At 34.8% G+C, this 17,367-nt stretch overlaps 1 protein-coding gene across 4 annotated transcripts in view; it reads left to right on the top strand.

Moving 5' to 3' along the window:
- flot2a (flotillin 2a) overlaps positions 1–17,367 on the top strand; it is a 38,668-nt gene that overhangs the window by 11,496 nt on the left and 9,805 nt on the right. The window contains exons 3-8 of one of the 4 annotated variants that reach the window (NM_213075.2): positions 4,611–4,701; positions 13,661–13,784; positions 14,022–14,140; positions 15,043–15,156; positions 15,269–15,388; positions 15,490–15,704. In NM_213075.2, coding sequence (NP_998240.2) covers positions 4,611–4,701; positions 13,661–13,784; positions 14,022–14,140; positions 15,043–15,156; positions 15,269–15,388; positions 15,490–15,704 — 783 coding nt within the window. Of the gene's footprint in view, positions 1–3,938; positions 4,702–13,660; positions 13,785–14,021; positions 14,141–15,042; positions 15,157–15,268; positions 15,389–15,489; positions 15,705–17,367 lie in introns of all 4 variants that reach the window. The other 3 variants (XM_005165263.5, XM_073949745.1, XM_009301623.4) reach the window with 3 other exon arrangements.

Below are 17,367 nucleotides of genomic sequence, written 5' to 3'. Positions count from 1 at the left end.
TGTGAAAAGCTCATATGAGTCTTTATTTTCTAGGGTACACAAATTTATTGCAGCATATTAGCCAGACAGCAAGCGTATACATGAAGTCTGATAACTATACATCATTGTGAAAATGTATGATTGATTTCAGTGTCTTGTCTCTTCCTGTAATTGTTATTGACTTTAAGATTATGCATGTGCAATCTATAATGACCAGCCTTCCTTTTCTCTGATGTTCCTCTCCTGTTCATTTCTTTAAGTGTTTGCCGAGCTAACCTGCCTTTACGCGCTGGACGCACCCGTGTGTGTCTCACTGTCTGATTTCTTTCTGGTATTTCACTGCTGGGTATAATAAGATGATTATGCTACATTATTATTTCACAGCTCTGTGAAAATACAAATCAAGTAGATTTTTAATCACACTTTCCTGTCTGCAAAATGGATTTGTCAGAAAATCATCTTAAAATGTCATTAAAATGGACATACAGTAAAATTCCATGTCAAACCACTAAACCAATGTAAAAGGTTTCTTTGGAATTTATTGAAACGGTTATTCAATTGACCAAAACTAACCATCGTTCATTACAGGCAAGAAATTAAATGTGTTTTAGGCTAGGGTGTGGCAAGATGTTTTTCTGAACCAAAGCTAATTTAAAATAAATAAATTGAAAGTATTAGGTTTCATTCTTTGTATTATTAGTAAGCAACAAAAAAAAGGATTTAGTTACAAAAATAGCAGGTTACAGCAGCTGTTCGGTTGAGTGCATAGCTTGGAAAGCAAAACAAGGCTGAGTGGGATGTCTCTTACCATCCCCCCTTTCCTCATAAGAATTCTAGTAATCTAGTTTGCTGGCAGCTCTAAAAGCTACATTGATCTAATTTAAAAGGCTGAGCGATATGTAAGACTTGCTGCTGCAATCAGGCTGAAAGGAATAAAACATTCAGTTGAGATTCCCCCTGCATCTTTTTCTGTATGTTACCCATATTCAGACACGCCCTTCTCTTTCAGTCACAAAGGGCTACACTTTATTACAATAATAATAATAAAATAAAAAAGAATTGGCTTATTGAGAAAAGTGATTATTGAGCAACCCATATGCACATGAGCACGTTGAATAATTGTCCATACACTTATACAGTTTAAAAAAAATTAAGGTCAATATTATTAGCCTCTTTAAGTGATATTTTTATTTGATAGTCTACAAAACAAACCATCATTATACACTAACTTGCCTAATCACCCTAACCTGCCTAGTTAACCTAATTTTCCTATTTAAACCTTTGAATGTCACTTCAAGCTGTATAAAAGTATCTTGAAAAATAGCTAATTAAATATTATTTACTGTCATCATGGCAAAGATTAAACAAATCAGTTATTAGTCATGAGTTATTAAAACTATTATGTTTAAAAATGTTGAAAAAGTCTGCGCTCCGTTAAACCGAAATTTGGGAAAAAATAAACAGGGGGGCTTATCATTCAGAGGGCAAATAATTCTGACTTCGACCGTATATACTGAGTCTTATATCCAAAAAGTCTAAACTTTTTTTTTTTTTTTTTTTTTTAAGAGTTCTTCAAGAGTCCAAAGAATTGTACCTGGACCTAAAGAGACCTGTAAATGTGCTGCAGACCTGTTTGTTATTTGAAAATTTATTAAATGTAGCCAGAACCATCCCTGAGCGGAGCTGAGCTGAAGTTTAAAAATCTGTTTTTCAAAAAAACAAAAACAATCATTTAGGCTTAACTACTGTTAGAACCTTCTTCCTAGCTGCAGTAGAGTTGCCTGTCTGCCAGATTCTTATATTTTGCTTATATATTGTTTAACAAAGTAAAAAAAAAAAGGAGTCTCAAAAACAGAAATATCTTTTCATCGTCCATATCGATTATTACATTACAGTTACATTACTAAGGCAACAACTGATTCATTTGTGTTACATTTCAAACGGTTCTGTTAGCAAAACTGATGTAAAAAATGAAACCAAACTCTGCTGATTGTGGCTGAGGTCACATGCACGCATGTGTGTGTGTTTTAACCACCTTATTTCCTGCTTTCATCTCATCCTAATTTTACAAGTTGCAAGTTACAAAACCCATGCAAATTGCCATTAACTGAACACTGGCGGATGAAGGTCGAGTACGAACAATTCTTGTGTTACACAAAGACCTGATATATTATATAATACATTAGGACCCAACCCAGCTACCCTTTAAAACGTAGACATAGGTCTTCAGGTCTCGGGTCTTCTGTGAAGACCTCTAATTTGGGGTGATAACCTTCTGTGAACGGTCATTATAATTCGATTGTTGCATTAATTTGCTAATATGTACATCGTATTTTCAATTTGCTGGAATACATTACATGACTTTACTCAGATTATAGTGGTATGATGACTTTAATTATTCAAATGAATATATTACTAATATAATAATATATTACAACTATAATCGGGTGTCCGTTACTTTTTCAGCTTTTAGTACGCATTACAACCCAAACAATTTGCCACCATCATTTGGAAAATAAATATTTAGAAAATAAAGAGCCTAAAGTGTGCGCAATGTAAGGCTGTCAGTGCTATTGCCCCCAACCAGACAGCCCAAACTATGTACTGTAACAGGCAATGCTGACCAGGCATGGGATGATAACCGTTTTCAAGGTATACCGTGGTTTGGAAAAGTCAAGGTTTTAAAACCTCCAAAATTTTCTGCAACACTGTTCCTAAAGTATGTGTACAGTTTTAATTGAAAACAATTTTCATTAGATTTTTAGGACAACAGATACTCCAAACATCATAATATCAACATGCCATTTTAAATTGTAAAAAAATCTGTTTTTGAAATAAATGAAGACAGAAGTCAATGATTGATTTGAATTGTTTAGCCTGACATGTTTACTGCACCAAAATGTTTTAATTGTTTTTTTTACTTAGACATTTAAAAATAATATTTTAGAGCAGTAATCACAATACCACGAAACCGTGATATTTTTATCCAAGGTTACCATACTATGTTTATTGCTTTAAAATATTTAAATTTGTTTTTACTCAGACATTTTAAAAGAATATATTTTAGAGCAGTAATCACAATCCCGCAAAAACCATGAAACCGTGATATTTTTATCCAAGGTTATCATACCGTCAGAATCTTATACCAGCCCATGCCTAATGCAGTCTGCCCCTTCAACCCTCAAAACACTATTTGAGCACCATTACACTATTCATCATGAACCCATTTCTGCCAGGCTGTAATTCCTAGCTTTACCTGAACCTGACTGTGACCGTCACATTAAGCAAAGCTGTGCAGTACACAGAAAATCTGCACATGAAATAAAACTACTACAATGTTGCGTTTCATTTATTTATTTTTAATAAGTTGCATTTTTTATTCTTTTTTTATATGATGCTAAGAAAATGCCTCAGAAAATAGATCAAGTGTAGCTCCATCATTGTTCAAGGTTAAGGAAATATCATGCTTTATGATTTATAGAGTTAAAAAAAATTAAGGACATATCTCTCTTTTTGCAGTATAAAAAACCTACCGAACTGTGACACCACTGTGTCGTATCAAATGACCCTTGAGTTTTGTGAATTGTTACACCCCTAAACAACACTTTATCAGTAATGTAAAGTGCGTAATCATAGATGTTTAAAGGAGTGGTCTAGGGCATAAGTGACAAAAGTGTGCAACTGCATAGCATGATGGATATTCTGAAAAAGCATCCACTGGAAATCAGTCAGAAGAATTCAGTGATCATAATACAGAAGATCTCTCCATCTGCAGAAAACAGCAGCTTTCTGATGGTCCGGATTCACCTGCGGTCAACACCATCACCATCACCATCCTCCCTAACCTTAAACCCTGACCTCAGTCCCCTCCTTTCACATGTTAACACTTATAATATTGTGCTGTCCTGCCTCCCTTTCCTCCCTCCCCCCCTCTCTGCCCCTCCCATGTCCCCACATAGACTCTCTCTGGAGATAATGACCATCCTCTGTCGCTGTGAGAATATCGAAACTTCGGAGGGTGTCCCCTTGGATGTGACAGGGGTCGCTCAGGTAATCACACAGAATGAAACAAGCCATTCAAATGAGAAAGTGAAAACGGTTTCAAGCACTCGGGTTGGGAAGGGCAGTGGCCTGGTTCCACACATACACACATGCTCTCATGCTCTCTTCCACACTCTTGTGTTGGTCTTCCTCTGCAGGAAAGGAGAGCCAGTCATCTCTCACTATCTTTGTCTGGTGTTTGGCCACGCAGCGCTCATGGCTCATGTAACTAATGGCTCACATCAGCACGTTCTGACTGTTGGGTCTGTAATGGAGGATAAACAGATCGCAGACGGGTTCTCTGGGATATTGCGGGTTGGTAAATGATAGGCAAGTGGATCTGGGAATAATAATAAGAGGTTCTGGGAAATTGAATCTACACAATTCCATTACAGCCCACTGTCTGAACAGCTGATTTGCGCCGAGTGTTTGTGTCTTCGTATTTGGACCCTGCAGTTTCATTTTGTGTTGTTTACCTTCACTTCTTCCTTTAACCCCACCTTCTTCCTGTTTTCACGCCGCTTGACATTCTTCCCGTAGTTCATAGCCAACGTTTTTGGTTTGTTTCCCTTTTTTTGCGTTTTCCACAGGATAACCCTTGAGATTATGACCCTGCAACCCAAGTGTGAGGATGTAGAGACAGCGGAGGGGGTAGCTATTACTGTCACAGGTGTGGCACAGGTAAACCACCTTACCTCACCTAACCTCAGCTCCAAATGCCTCTTTCAGGTTTGCCAGATTGGTGTCAGACCCAACACTCCTTGATCATGCTTTTTCCTCTCATTCCCTTCCCTTCATATCTGGTCCCAGAATTGAACCTTCCTCAGGGATGAACAGTGCCAATCATAGCCTCATGTCTCAGCAGACTGAAGGTCACTGATTTGTGTTTGACGTTACGATCTGTTTTTTGTTTGGTCAGCCACAAAGAAAATTTTTATTTTGGCCACATGATCTTTTTAACAATATGCTTAAGTTAAAGCTTCCTAAAAATAATGTGAAGCAGCTTTATCTGTTAAAAATATAACGTGCGGCTCTGTTACAAAACCATGGGAGATATCCTGCTCTGCTATAGTTTGACTAGGTGCGTTTTGTTTTCTTTGACTTTGAATACCAAATCAGTCATCATGAAAATACCTTATCAATAGTGTTTAAAGATCATTTTGATTTAATTAGAACTTTGCTAGCAATATTAATGGTTAAATCAAAATGTTTGTAAAGAGAGAAATAAAAAAATTGTCAGAAGAGATGTGATCACTTTATATGATAAGTAGAGGACGATGCACATACGGTCAGTTGTGCTTTCCACACATGTAAATAATTTGATGGAAAATAATAATTTGAGGGGGCAACAGTGGCTCAGTGGTTAGCACTGTCACCTCACAACAAAAAGGTTGCTGGTTCAAGCCCTGGCTGAACCAGTTGGCATTTCTTAGTGGAGTTTGCACGTTTTCCCTGTTTCCTCTGAGTGTTCCAGTTTCCCCACACAGTCCAAAGACATGCGGTACAGGTGATTTGAATAAACTTAATTGGCCGTAGTGTGTGTTCCCAGTACAGGATTGCAGCTAGAAGGGCATCCGCTGTGTTAAACATATGCTGGATAAGTTTTCGGTTCATTCCGCTGTGGCGCCCCGGGACTAAGCCGAAGAAAAATGAATAATTATTTGAGTGTATATGTTCAGTTTAGATTGATATTTAAGGGAGAACATGCAGTCATACTTCTTATAACACAATTTTTTTTAGCTCCTGAAGTAATTATGGGCACAGGAGGTATTAATTTGTGAAAAAAATCTTTACTTTTTTTTTAACTATTAGTGTCTTATAAACCATTACAGCATGTAAAACAATGATCTTATCAAGAAGACAAATGCTGCAACGGTATTAAAGTATTGTTAATATCAAAGTTTGTCATCTTCAATATAATCTATAACTATAAGCAGCATGGCAGCAGATAAGGATTGTATGCAAGAGAGAGCAAGTCCACGACAACCAAATTACCTAGTTGTGTAACCCTTTAGCATTTATACTTTAATTGACTGACCAAACGCAAGGCTTCTGTAATTAAAAATAGCATGTGATGTTCTCTTAAGTTACAAGGATGATCATGTTTTACCAGTTTTTACAGGATGTTGAGGAGTGCCATAACTGACCAATCAAAATCAAGAATGCCATGTAATAAACATTATGTTTAGGCTTGGAGAATAAATTTAGGCTTTTACTGACACAACTATTTAACAACTATTTATTTTATTCATCAAACTAAATCTCAACCACGCCTGTTTGACTAAGTGGAACAAATCTCAGTTGTTCTTGCAGAAATTCAAACGTCACTTTACATGCAAGAATATACAGTTGAAGTCATAATTATTATTATACAAATATATTTTAGCTTTCCTGTGATTTTTATTTATTTATTTATTTATTTATTTTTATATATTTACCAAATAACGTTTTACAGTGTTTCCTATAATATTTTTTCTTCTGTAGAAAGTCTCTGTTTTATTAAGGTTTGAATATTTTGTAAATCAATTTATGGTCATTATTATTATTAGGTCTCTTAAGCAATATTTAGTTTTAAACATCTACAATGATTTGCCTAATTACCTCTAACTTGCCTTGTTAATCTACTTAATGGATCTTGAAAAATATCTAGTAAATTATTTTCTGTCAACATGGCAAAGATACAATAAATGCGTTATTAGAAAATTGTTATTTAAACTATTATGTTTAGAAATATGTTGAAAAAGTTCTCTTTGTTAAACCAAAATTGGGCAAAAAATGTAAACGAATAAATAATTCTGACCTGAACTGTATATAGACCTTTTTGAGCAATTTCAAGAATTAGAGTTTGGGTAAAAACTGACTGAAATTATATCTGGTAATGGTAATAGACTTATAGGCAGTTGCGATATTTACCTACATTGCTCTTCGAAAATCCTGAGTTCGAATTCCCAATCCTGTTCCTCTATGATCTCTCTAACTTTGCTGTCGAGCTACTTTTCTATTTTAATGAAGCCAAAAAAGCTTAAAAAAACAAATTGTTTGGTTTGGTTTTTAACAAGATGAGTGAATCATTGAATGTAGAATTTTAATATTGGAGTGCACTAACCCTTTAAACCCAAAAGGTTTTAGAACAGAGCCTACATGTTGCCACATTCTTTGACCTTCATGTCATACAACATAGGTGATTGTAATTGCTTTCTTTCTTAAGCACCTAAAAACATTTCTCAAAGACTAAAAGAATGCTGATTTGTTTTTTGTTTTTTAATTTGTCGTAAATTCTTTACCTTGACAGTTTTTTGGAAGTTTCCACTTTTCAATGTGCCAAAACTTGCTGTGTGCTTAACTCAAGTCACATGTTTACATTCATGAGCCTCTCTCTGTTCGTTTGAAAACCCAACTTCTTAGATGAAATGCTTATTTCCACTACTTCGATTTCAACTGAGCATGCGGTTGAGCAAGTTTGTAGAAACTAATCCTCTGTCTTCTGCTGGTATTTTTGCTCTGTGATTACTTTAGTCTGTTTTTGCTGTGAACAGTGAGAGCATTGTAACACTAATCGGCAGACCAGCCATTACTCGGCATTTATCTAGTGAAATCACATGTGATTGGATGAGGACCTCAAACAAGACATTCCACAGTTCTGTCTCCAACTCTCCAGAGTCAATTCACTCCTGATCTCTATACAGAGACTGTATGATTGCATTCGACCTTCCTATCATACTATTAAAGATTATTTTATTAAGAATAAGTCTTTAAAAACCCTGATTAGCCCTGCATGTTCTATCTCCCTCTAATTTTAGCCAAACTCTGTGAGGCCTGTCTCTTGTGTTTTGTAAATAAAGGCCTTGCAGCTGTTGCACTAATGGACCCACTTATCTGTTGACCACCCACTTCTGCAGTATCCTCCAGTCTGCTTTTTTTTTTTTTGTAATAAATCAATCCCCTTTTTGGCCAGTGGACACGGATTTAGAGGCAGATAATGCTAGCTCTGTTGGGTTTTTTCTCACATTCAAGATAAACTTTGTTTTCTTGTTAAGTAAACACATCTGGAAAAGCTTCAAGGGGAAAAAATCTTTTTATTTATTTTTTTACTCCCAAATCACATTTTGAGCCTTGGCCTACTTTCGTTTTTACCTCGTTGCATGATTTCCTCATTTTGCTTTCATGCAGTGGTTTCGCCATGAGCGCACCATTAGTAGTGTTGTGATTTTAAGTTTTGTTGGATATTGTGGTCATCGTTGCATGCAACCTTCAATTGAAAGCATGTTGAGTACAGCTCCCCCTGTTGACTGTTGATGCTACAACATCTCATTGTCATTTGTCATTTTTTATTTGCATGTCTGTCATGAATGACTGGTGGTAAATGATAATAATAAAAATTATAATTCCGGTTAAGACTTTACAATATTGTCATTTGCTGTTTCTGTTCACACCAAAACAATTGTTCAAAATGGAAAATTCGCTCAGATTTTTGACCAATGCATAAAAAAATGACAGACAAACTGGATGAAGTTTGATATTCAGCTTTTGGAAAAGCAGAAATAATATAGTTCCTCTGGGACACAGTGCACTATGTAACTAATGATTCAGACAACTGGGGGGCGGTTTCATAAAAGCTGTTTAGAAAAGCAGGGATTAAAGTCAAAAACTTGACTTTCGGTGAGCCAAACTAAACGTCCACGCTTAAATTGGTTCCATAACAGCAAGTGGAAGTACTTCTAACTAATGTTAGTTCAGTTTAAATAATTTAGATAACTGCTCGTGCACGTTGACGGTCAAGCGTATATGCATTGATTATGTTGTATGCTACCATGGCAACTACGATGAAAGAAAGAGCTCTGAAATGAGACACAGCTATGTTCACAGCAAGTGAGCAGCATTTGACTTTTGTGGTGAAAATATATATAATAATTTAAACATAATAATCAAAAACTACAGTACAGCTTGCAATAAAGCAAGAGAGAAGGCAGGCTAACAGCAAATTGCAGATTTTAAAATATAGGCCATTATTTAGGCCTATTAACGTAAAATTAAATATTTGTCCCATTGCAATTGTGCTTGCGCTCTTGAGTGTGAGAATGCGTGCTTACTGACAATTGTTGCTTGCAAGGAAAAGTTTTAATGTATTGCAGGCTCACTGTAACATTAAAAATGTGCTTAATGTAAGCAAATTAAGTTTAAAATAATAGCTACAAAGAGCCGTGCACGCACAAGCGGCTGGATTTTATTATATTAAATAATATTAAAAATATTAAATAACATTTTGATAAACGAAAAAAATCTACATTTAAAAATGTTTAATTTATTTGAAATTATATAGTTTGTATTTTTATTTGTTTGCAATAACTTATTTAAATGTATTATCGTTCTATTCTAAAAGATGTTTGGTCTATATTTACTATTAAGGGATTTTTTTAAAGTTTTAATTATTAAGAAGTTAAGGGAATTTAAAATAGCATCAAATTATGGCATGTGAATGTTAACATCACCTTAATTAAGCTTGAACTTAAGCCTGAGAGTTAACCTGTCCTTGACCAGGCTAGTTTCTCAGCATAAGTTGCCAGAGTAACTGGGTTTGAACTATCGTAAATTTTATTTATGAAACTGAATCCCTCATTAATAAACCTGACTTACCAAAGTAAGCCTGGTGTTTTCTCTAAGCTTGGTTTATGAAACAGCCCCCTGCTTGTAATGGGCATGAATTAAAGTCCATTATCAATTGTTTGTTTTTAGATCTTTGTATTGGCTGTTGTGTTTATCAGATAACAAAATTTACAAGACTATTGAGAAAAGGCAGTTATGTTGTACTTTTCTATTTAGCACAATAGTGTACTCATACACCAAGGTGTAGTGGCTCTGAGGCAATGACTAAAAAGCTATTTTTGCTGGATTATTTTTATTTATTTATTTTTTTATTTTTTATTTTTTTGCTGTGTGGTGGAAACCAGTTCAAACCACTTCTGCATAAAAATGTGAATGTTTGTGTCGGCCTGACAACACAATAACTCCTCATTCATTTAAAGTAAATGTTTTTTGCACCGACTTTCCACTATAAATATTCCTCTTGATGTGAACAGACCCTCAGTCCAATTTCTTTAAAAATGTAATCATGTATTTACATGTGTAAATATGGTATAAAATCACCATCAGCCATGCTATAGACTATTTCCATATGGCATTCACAGGGCAATCCACCTGTAACATTTGACTTCCAATCTGTTGTAAATGGAGCTGTGGCAAAAACAATTGTTGGTGAAATGATTCTGTATCGATTATGAGATTTTTAAATTGCATCTCTTTCTGTAATCGTTTCTGAGTTTAGTTTTAACAGTAGTTTTTAACCGTATACTCAAAGGCTTGTGACGAAGAGTTCTTGTTTATCCAAGTCATGCAAGTTGGCCTTTTTAGGTTAATGTAAATGCACCTCACTTTGAACACACTTGTGGTTCATTTAATCTTTTCCAGACTTTATTTATGATTATTTTAAATTCAAATGTTTTTTGTAGGGAATTGGTTGCATTAGAAGTATGGCTATTTGTAACACATTATAATGTAAGAGAGAATAGTGATGCATTGTGAAAATCTCAGAATTGATTTCACAAACAATTTTAGCCACAGCTCTAGTGGCGAATGTTTCCTCCCTACACCTGCATATGTGGTTGCATGCTGCCCTGTTTTGGCACTGCTTGTGATAAAACCACTTGTTTAACTGTTAAATGACTGCTCGACTGTGTGGAGGATGAACAAAAACCCCCTCCAGCCAGTGTTGTTTGAAGTTCACCTTTTACACTGCACTGAAATCAGCTTTCTTCAAAAGCATGTCTACTGTTCCTATAACCAGGCCACTTTCATGATGTTTTTTCAGCTTTAAAATGGGAAAGCTGGTTGTAGTTCAGTACAGAAAGGCTACTTCTAGCTGAAACCTGCAAAAACTCCCCCTATCTTTCTGAAGCATAAGTTCATTCGTCTTTCCTTTTCACAGACTTGGAGAAAAGAAGTTTTAAAGTTGTTCTCCTCGACTTATAATTCATAGACTTATCATTTGAAGTGGCAAATACTCAAGGCTCAGAATGAGTTTGAAACACTGAATGTATTTGAAATTAGGGCTGCACGATATTGAAAAAATAAGACATTAAAATATTTACATTTTCTGCTATATATATATATATATATATATATATATATATATATATATATATATATATATATATATATATATATATATATATATATATATATATATAGCAATATGAATATAGTTTCCCCAGATTACTCAAATAGCTCTATTTGAAAATAGTTTATAATTTTAGATAGATCGGGGGGATTTTGTAATGAAGTGAATAATGTGTAAAATATAAAAAACTATTTCAAGCATAGATAATTACATAGAGCAAAGATATAAGTGAAATAAACAGTGTTTTATGTTATTTCTATGGAGTTAACCTGTCAAGTGTGGAGATTAAATAATTAAATGAAAAATAACCCTTATGGTCTTTATTATAGTTACAGATATTAACATTTCTTGTTTTAAACTCTGTTAAGATATGGACATGATAAATTTTCACTCCATTGTGATAAAACTCTGCAGTGACTATAATCCCAGTGATGGCAATGCTAAAATGATATATTGTTCAGCCCTATTTGAAATATCATTATTTTCAGGGTTTCTGCAAATTTTGAAAGGTGTTTTAATTAATTTGTCTACAATTTAAGGGTAATAAATCAAAGTTAAAATTCTTACATTTACAAAAATAAATACCATAATTCAAACATTTAAACATCCTGAAATTAACACATATACTCTATGTAATATATATATAGATTAAAGAATGTGTATGTGAGAATAAAGAGATTAAAGCTTGTTTTCTGATTAATGGAATATGAAACTTATTTCATTAGAATTAAGGGGAACACTTAATTCTAACGCACACAAAGATTGTAATAATCTATTTAGTATTATTAACAATAAACATCATTTATTAAAGTGTTTATTAAATTCATCTTTTTTAAAAATAGCTAATGGAAATAAAAGTTGTTCATTTTCAGTTCATTGTGTATTATTAGTAGGCTCATTAGTAAATGTTGATTAATATTAAACTATGATTAATAAAGGCTGTACAAGTTTTGTTCATTATTAGTTAATGGTAGTTAATGCGTGAACTAATGAACCCTTAAGTAGAAGTTTATTTTTGGTTTTATCATAAATATTTAGATATTCTTAATAAATCCTGAGTGAAATTAATCTCATTAAGAACATCACTTGCAGTGTGATTAGAGAGTGCAGCAAAAATTCCATGTTCTTGTGGAGAGTTCATTCACAGATCAAGCTATTCTTTTGTAAATGTAATGAAGGTTGGTACAAATAATTTGTGAAATATTTTCAAACTTCAGTGTTATTAATACAATTCTTTATGCGCTTTCTAAAAAATAACATTCAGAGAACATGACGACTTGTATTGTTTCTGTTTAATTCTTTATTGGACTTTTCTTGTTCTAAAAAGATTAGTCGTACATTTTACCTTCATAAAAGCTGCAGAAACCCTATTTTTTATTATTGTTTTTTTTTATAGAGGCATGAACAATGTAGGTATGTTTTTATGCATTTTACACAAATACCTTTATTAATCACATCAGGTTTGGTGTGAGCACCTTTTGCACTAATTTTATGCACTGTTAATTAACAGTAGAACATTTATTTTTTAATTTGTAGCATAATTGCATAATGATAAACAGAAGTGTCTGCTTAAACTAGAACATACTATTTAATTTAGTTTTTTGCTATAAATGACAGCAAAATGTATGCAAACTGTCATTTGAAAGCCCAAAGACTGTAAAACAAACTGAATCACAAATCTATTGTAAAAATGCAATGTCACCCAGCCCTTCATGCTGCAATGAAACTGTTTGTTTGTTTGTTTCAGCAGTATTGCAACAAGATTTGAACATAATGATTTGCTACAATGCTTTTGCATGCACATTCATTCAGTGTGGCATGAGTTCTGATTTTGAAGCATGTACATCAACAAACCACAATCTCATAACACTGCCCAGCAGATTTGATGGTGATCAATGTCTGTCTCTTGTTACCTGGAAACTGTCACTAAAATGGATAACGGAAACTTCTGTGATTATTTAATCAGCCTTCACTTTTCACAAACCTGTTTGAATTTCTTTAGAACACAAAGAAGTTATTTTGAAAAATGTTGAAAACTCCTAACCATTGACCTATTGACATAGTAATTGCTTTTCCTACTATGAGTGTCAGGGGTTACCAGTTTCTAGCATTCTTTAAAATATCTTCCTTTGTGTTCAGCAGAAAAAGGAAACTCTTAAAGGTTTGGAGCCACTTAAGTGGGAGTAAATAGTGAGCAGGTTTTCATTTTGGGGTCAACTATCCCTTTAAGTTGTGAGATTGCTAGTGTTAACTAAATATTTTATCAAATAAAACTGTTAAAGTTTCTGTCTCTGAAACATTTTCACAGTAGCTTTTGCATCATTTCATAATCAGAAATAGGATCTGATCTGTTATGTCGTGCTATCTTGACACACTTTGACTCCTAGAGCTGGATGTAATGTGCTCATACAGTTGCAAGTTGTGCATGTCAGTGTTGGACAGTGACTGTATGTGTTCTGATCTCAGGTGAAGGTTATGACCGACAATGAACTGCTGGGTTATGCCTGTGAACAGTTCCTGGGCAAGACCGTGACAGAGATTAAAAGTGTCATTCTGCAGACGCTGGAAGGTCATCTGCGCTCTATTCTGGGTGAGTGACACTGAACACTTGCAGAGTTAAGAGAGCACACTAAAGATCTAAAAGTTAGATCTAAAGTCTTGCTATAAGCAAAAAAGAGCAGCTGTAGTTTGGTCCTTGTACCCTCTCAATTAATTTGGCCTTCCATAATGCCAAACATTAACCAGTTATCTCTAGGATGGAGGAGCAAGGAATCAAGAAAGGATCGTGTTCTGTATGTTCTCACTAATATCAGACGTGTGTTTGCAGGGACTCTGACGGTGGAGCAGATCTACCAGGACAGGGATCAGTTTGCCAAGCTGGTGAGGGAGGTGGCAGCACCTGACGTGGGCAGGATGGGTATTGAGATCCTGAGCTTTACTATTAAGGTATAAATAGAGTTTGTCTTTGAGTGTCTTTTGCTTTTTATTGTGTTTGTGGCAAATTAGTCACACAGATTCACACAGTGATATCGGTAAATATCCGGAAAATATCCAAAACGACTTTACTGGTAAATTTAAAAAAGTGATGTTCACAAAGGCGAGGACGTTACGGAATTTTTCAAGAAAAGATCATTCACACTTCCATTCCGAAATAGTGGTAAATTCTGACATCATTAACCAAGTATGACATTTAAGCGGCAGCGGCTGTATTTGTAAACATTTGACTACATTACAAATTCTGTGGATGGATAAGTATTGTGAACAACTTCAATGAAAACATATGGAGGAACACTTTCGCATGTTGAGATGTACATAATGTAAGTGTGTGTGTGCTGGCGCTCACCGGCTGCTTCACGTGCACACGCGTCAAGCACCTGTAGGAAGCAAAGCTTGAAGGTAAACGAACAGCAGCTAATCATGAGCATTTTATCAATAATTTTTTCCACAGTTGGCATTAAGAAGAAACAGAAACGTTATCTGACTAACATCTAGCAGCTAAATGTATCTGGGAAAAATTTAAAAGGCTTTTATTTTATAAACAGTGCGGATGTGAATGTGTCTGAATGTTCTGATTGGCTGGAGTACACGTCTCTCTTCAGCACGTGCTAAGCATGAACGCCCTCTTTTTTGGTAATTGTCCTTATGCATTCAAACAGAGCAGCATACTGGCAAATTACCAGTAATGTTACAACTTCTCTTTCCGGAAAATTGCCAGAACAAATTTACCAGTATTTTCAAAAAGGGCCTGTTCACACAGACCTACCTTTCCAAAAATTGCCAGTAATTTTCCAGAAAGGTCTGTAGTGTCAGGATGATAATCTGGTTGTTTATCTGTTTTCGCCCATCAGGATGTTTATGATAAGGTGGACTATTTGAGCTCTTTGGGCAAATCCCAGACTGCAGCTGTTCAGAGAGATGCTGACATTGGTGTGGCTGAAGCAGAGAGAGATGCTGGAATCAGGGTGAGCCTTTGGAGAAAATATATAAAATAATGATATTCTAAAATCATTTTATACCAAACTCTATGAAGGCCGAATGTTTGAGTAAGCAGAAAATGTTGTTTTCTTGTCACAGGAAGCTGAATGTAAGAAGGAGATGATGGATATAAAATTCCAAGCCGACACAAAAATGGCAGACTCCAAGAGGGAGCTGGAGATGCAGAAAGCTGCCTTTAATCAAGAAGTGAACACAAAGGTGGAGCTAAGTTATTGTTATTAGCTGTGAGCCCTCCTGATGCATTGCTCAATCAAGCAAGTGATATGACCATATACATTCTTTCTTGTCCTCTAACTCAGAAAGCTGAGGCTCAGCTGGCCTATGAGCTTCAGGCTGCCAAGGAGCAGCAGAAGATCCGTCTGGAGGAGATTGAGATTGAGGTGGTCCAGAGAAAAAAGCAGATCTCTATTGAGGAGAAGGAGATCCTCAGGACGGATAAAGAGCTGATCGCCACTGTGAGGAGACCAGCTGAGGCTGAAGCCTTCAAGATGGAGCAGCTCGCAGAGGCAAAGAAGTGAGTAAAGGGCCTGGCTAACTTTTCATTTGAGGGGAAAAAGGCTGAGTTTCAGGATGCTGGGTTGTAAATATGACGTGCTGTTATGGGCACTCCTAAAGGCAGATTTATACTTTCGCCTGGCGCCACATCGCAGACCTCGACTGACTGCGCACACCTCACAAAATAGACAAGGCTTTTATACTTGATGCGTTCGCTGTAGTGATATTCTTTAATTTCAATTCAAACCCGCGTAACATGAAGGATAAATGGTAAAAATGACTTGCATATGTTTATTAATCTTTCTAAGTGCTGCATTCAAATCTGCGTGTGATTGAGAGGATTCAGCTTTTACACTTTTACAGTTAGTTACAAACAATTAAATAACACAGAAGCACCGGGAGAACAGTTTATAGTTCAGATATAAACACTAATGTTTATGGAATAGATTAAAATCACTGTTTAATGGAACTTGACGCTGGGGAAAGCAATTACATTGTGTAACCAACAGGTGGCAACAAACAACCATCAGAATTATGTTACTGAATAGGTTTTCAAAAATTAACCACCTACAGGATAATGAAACATAAAGTTTTATGAGTGAATTGTTGAATCATTAATCGAAAATAAATATGATTTTTTTATGATATGAAGATGTTGGATTTTTATATTTAGCATTATCAGCAACAGTAGCAAATATCATATTTTGTATTGAATACCTTTATTTTTTTCAGATGGTTCTTTCTTGATTTTTATTTTTATTAAAATTACAGGTTCTGTTTGTTAAAACCAATGGTTTTTGCATAATTATCACCAGTAAAGACTAGAAAAACAGGACATCAGTATATTGTAAACCGATAGTTCAAATATTCTTTCCAGTTATCAAAGAAATAATGTTGTTACTTAATTCTAGTCTAGTAACTATTCAATTGTTTTAAATTTAGTATTGTAATATATACATCAGTGTAAAACGTATGAATGTTGGAAAAAACATATTCTGTAATTAAAACCGCCAGGGTCTCCACTTTTGCCATGACCTCTCCTTTCGGTTTTAACAAACTTTTGCCTGAAGTTTTTAAAATTTTAAGCAAAGAAACTTTCTTCCTTTTCAACGACTGTTGCAATTTCTAGCCAAGAATGATTGATCATCTGGTCATCCCTATGATCACACATGGAAAGATCTTAATTATGTCTGTACAGGCGTAGCTTTTTCAGACAAAATCTCTTCAAAGTGTTTAATATCCAACTCAAATAAAATGTGGTGCTGTGCAATTAATCGAAAATCCGACTTCAATTTAGATTTTGGCTTCAAACGATTATGAAAAGGCATTAATCGAGATAAACGATTATTGCATCATATAACGCCCCATTTCCAGCTGAACACATGTTTTGCTCTTAAAAGCGCAAAAGAGCGCGTGCTTATGTGTGTGTTGCATGCAATTTCTGTTTAATGGAAAGAAGTTTTTTTTCTACTTATTTCTGAACATAATAGTTTTGAAATCTCATTTTTAATTACGTATTTCTTTTATCTTTGCTATGATGACGGCACATAATAATTTTCTAGATATTTTTCAAAATACAAGCATTCAGATTAAAGTGACATTCAAAGGCTTCACTAGAGTAATTAGGCAAGTCAATGTATAACAGTAGTTTCTTCTGCAGACAATCAAAAATATATATCTTA

The sequence above is a fragment of the Danio rerio genome, chromosome 5 (assembly GCF_049306965.1).
Source record: "Danio rerio strain Tuebingen ecotype United States chromosome 5, GRCz12tu, whole genome shotgun sequence".
Taxonomy (NCBI): domain Eukaryota; kingdom Metazoa; phylum Chordata; class Actinopteri; order Cypriniformes; family Danionidae; genus Danio; species Danio rerio.
Note: the sequence above shows the minus strand (reverse complement) of the source record. Positions and strands in the feature narration are given on the sequence as shown.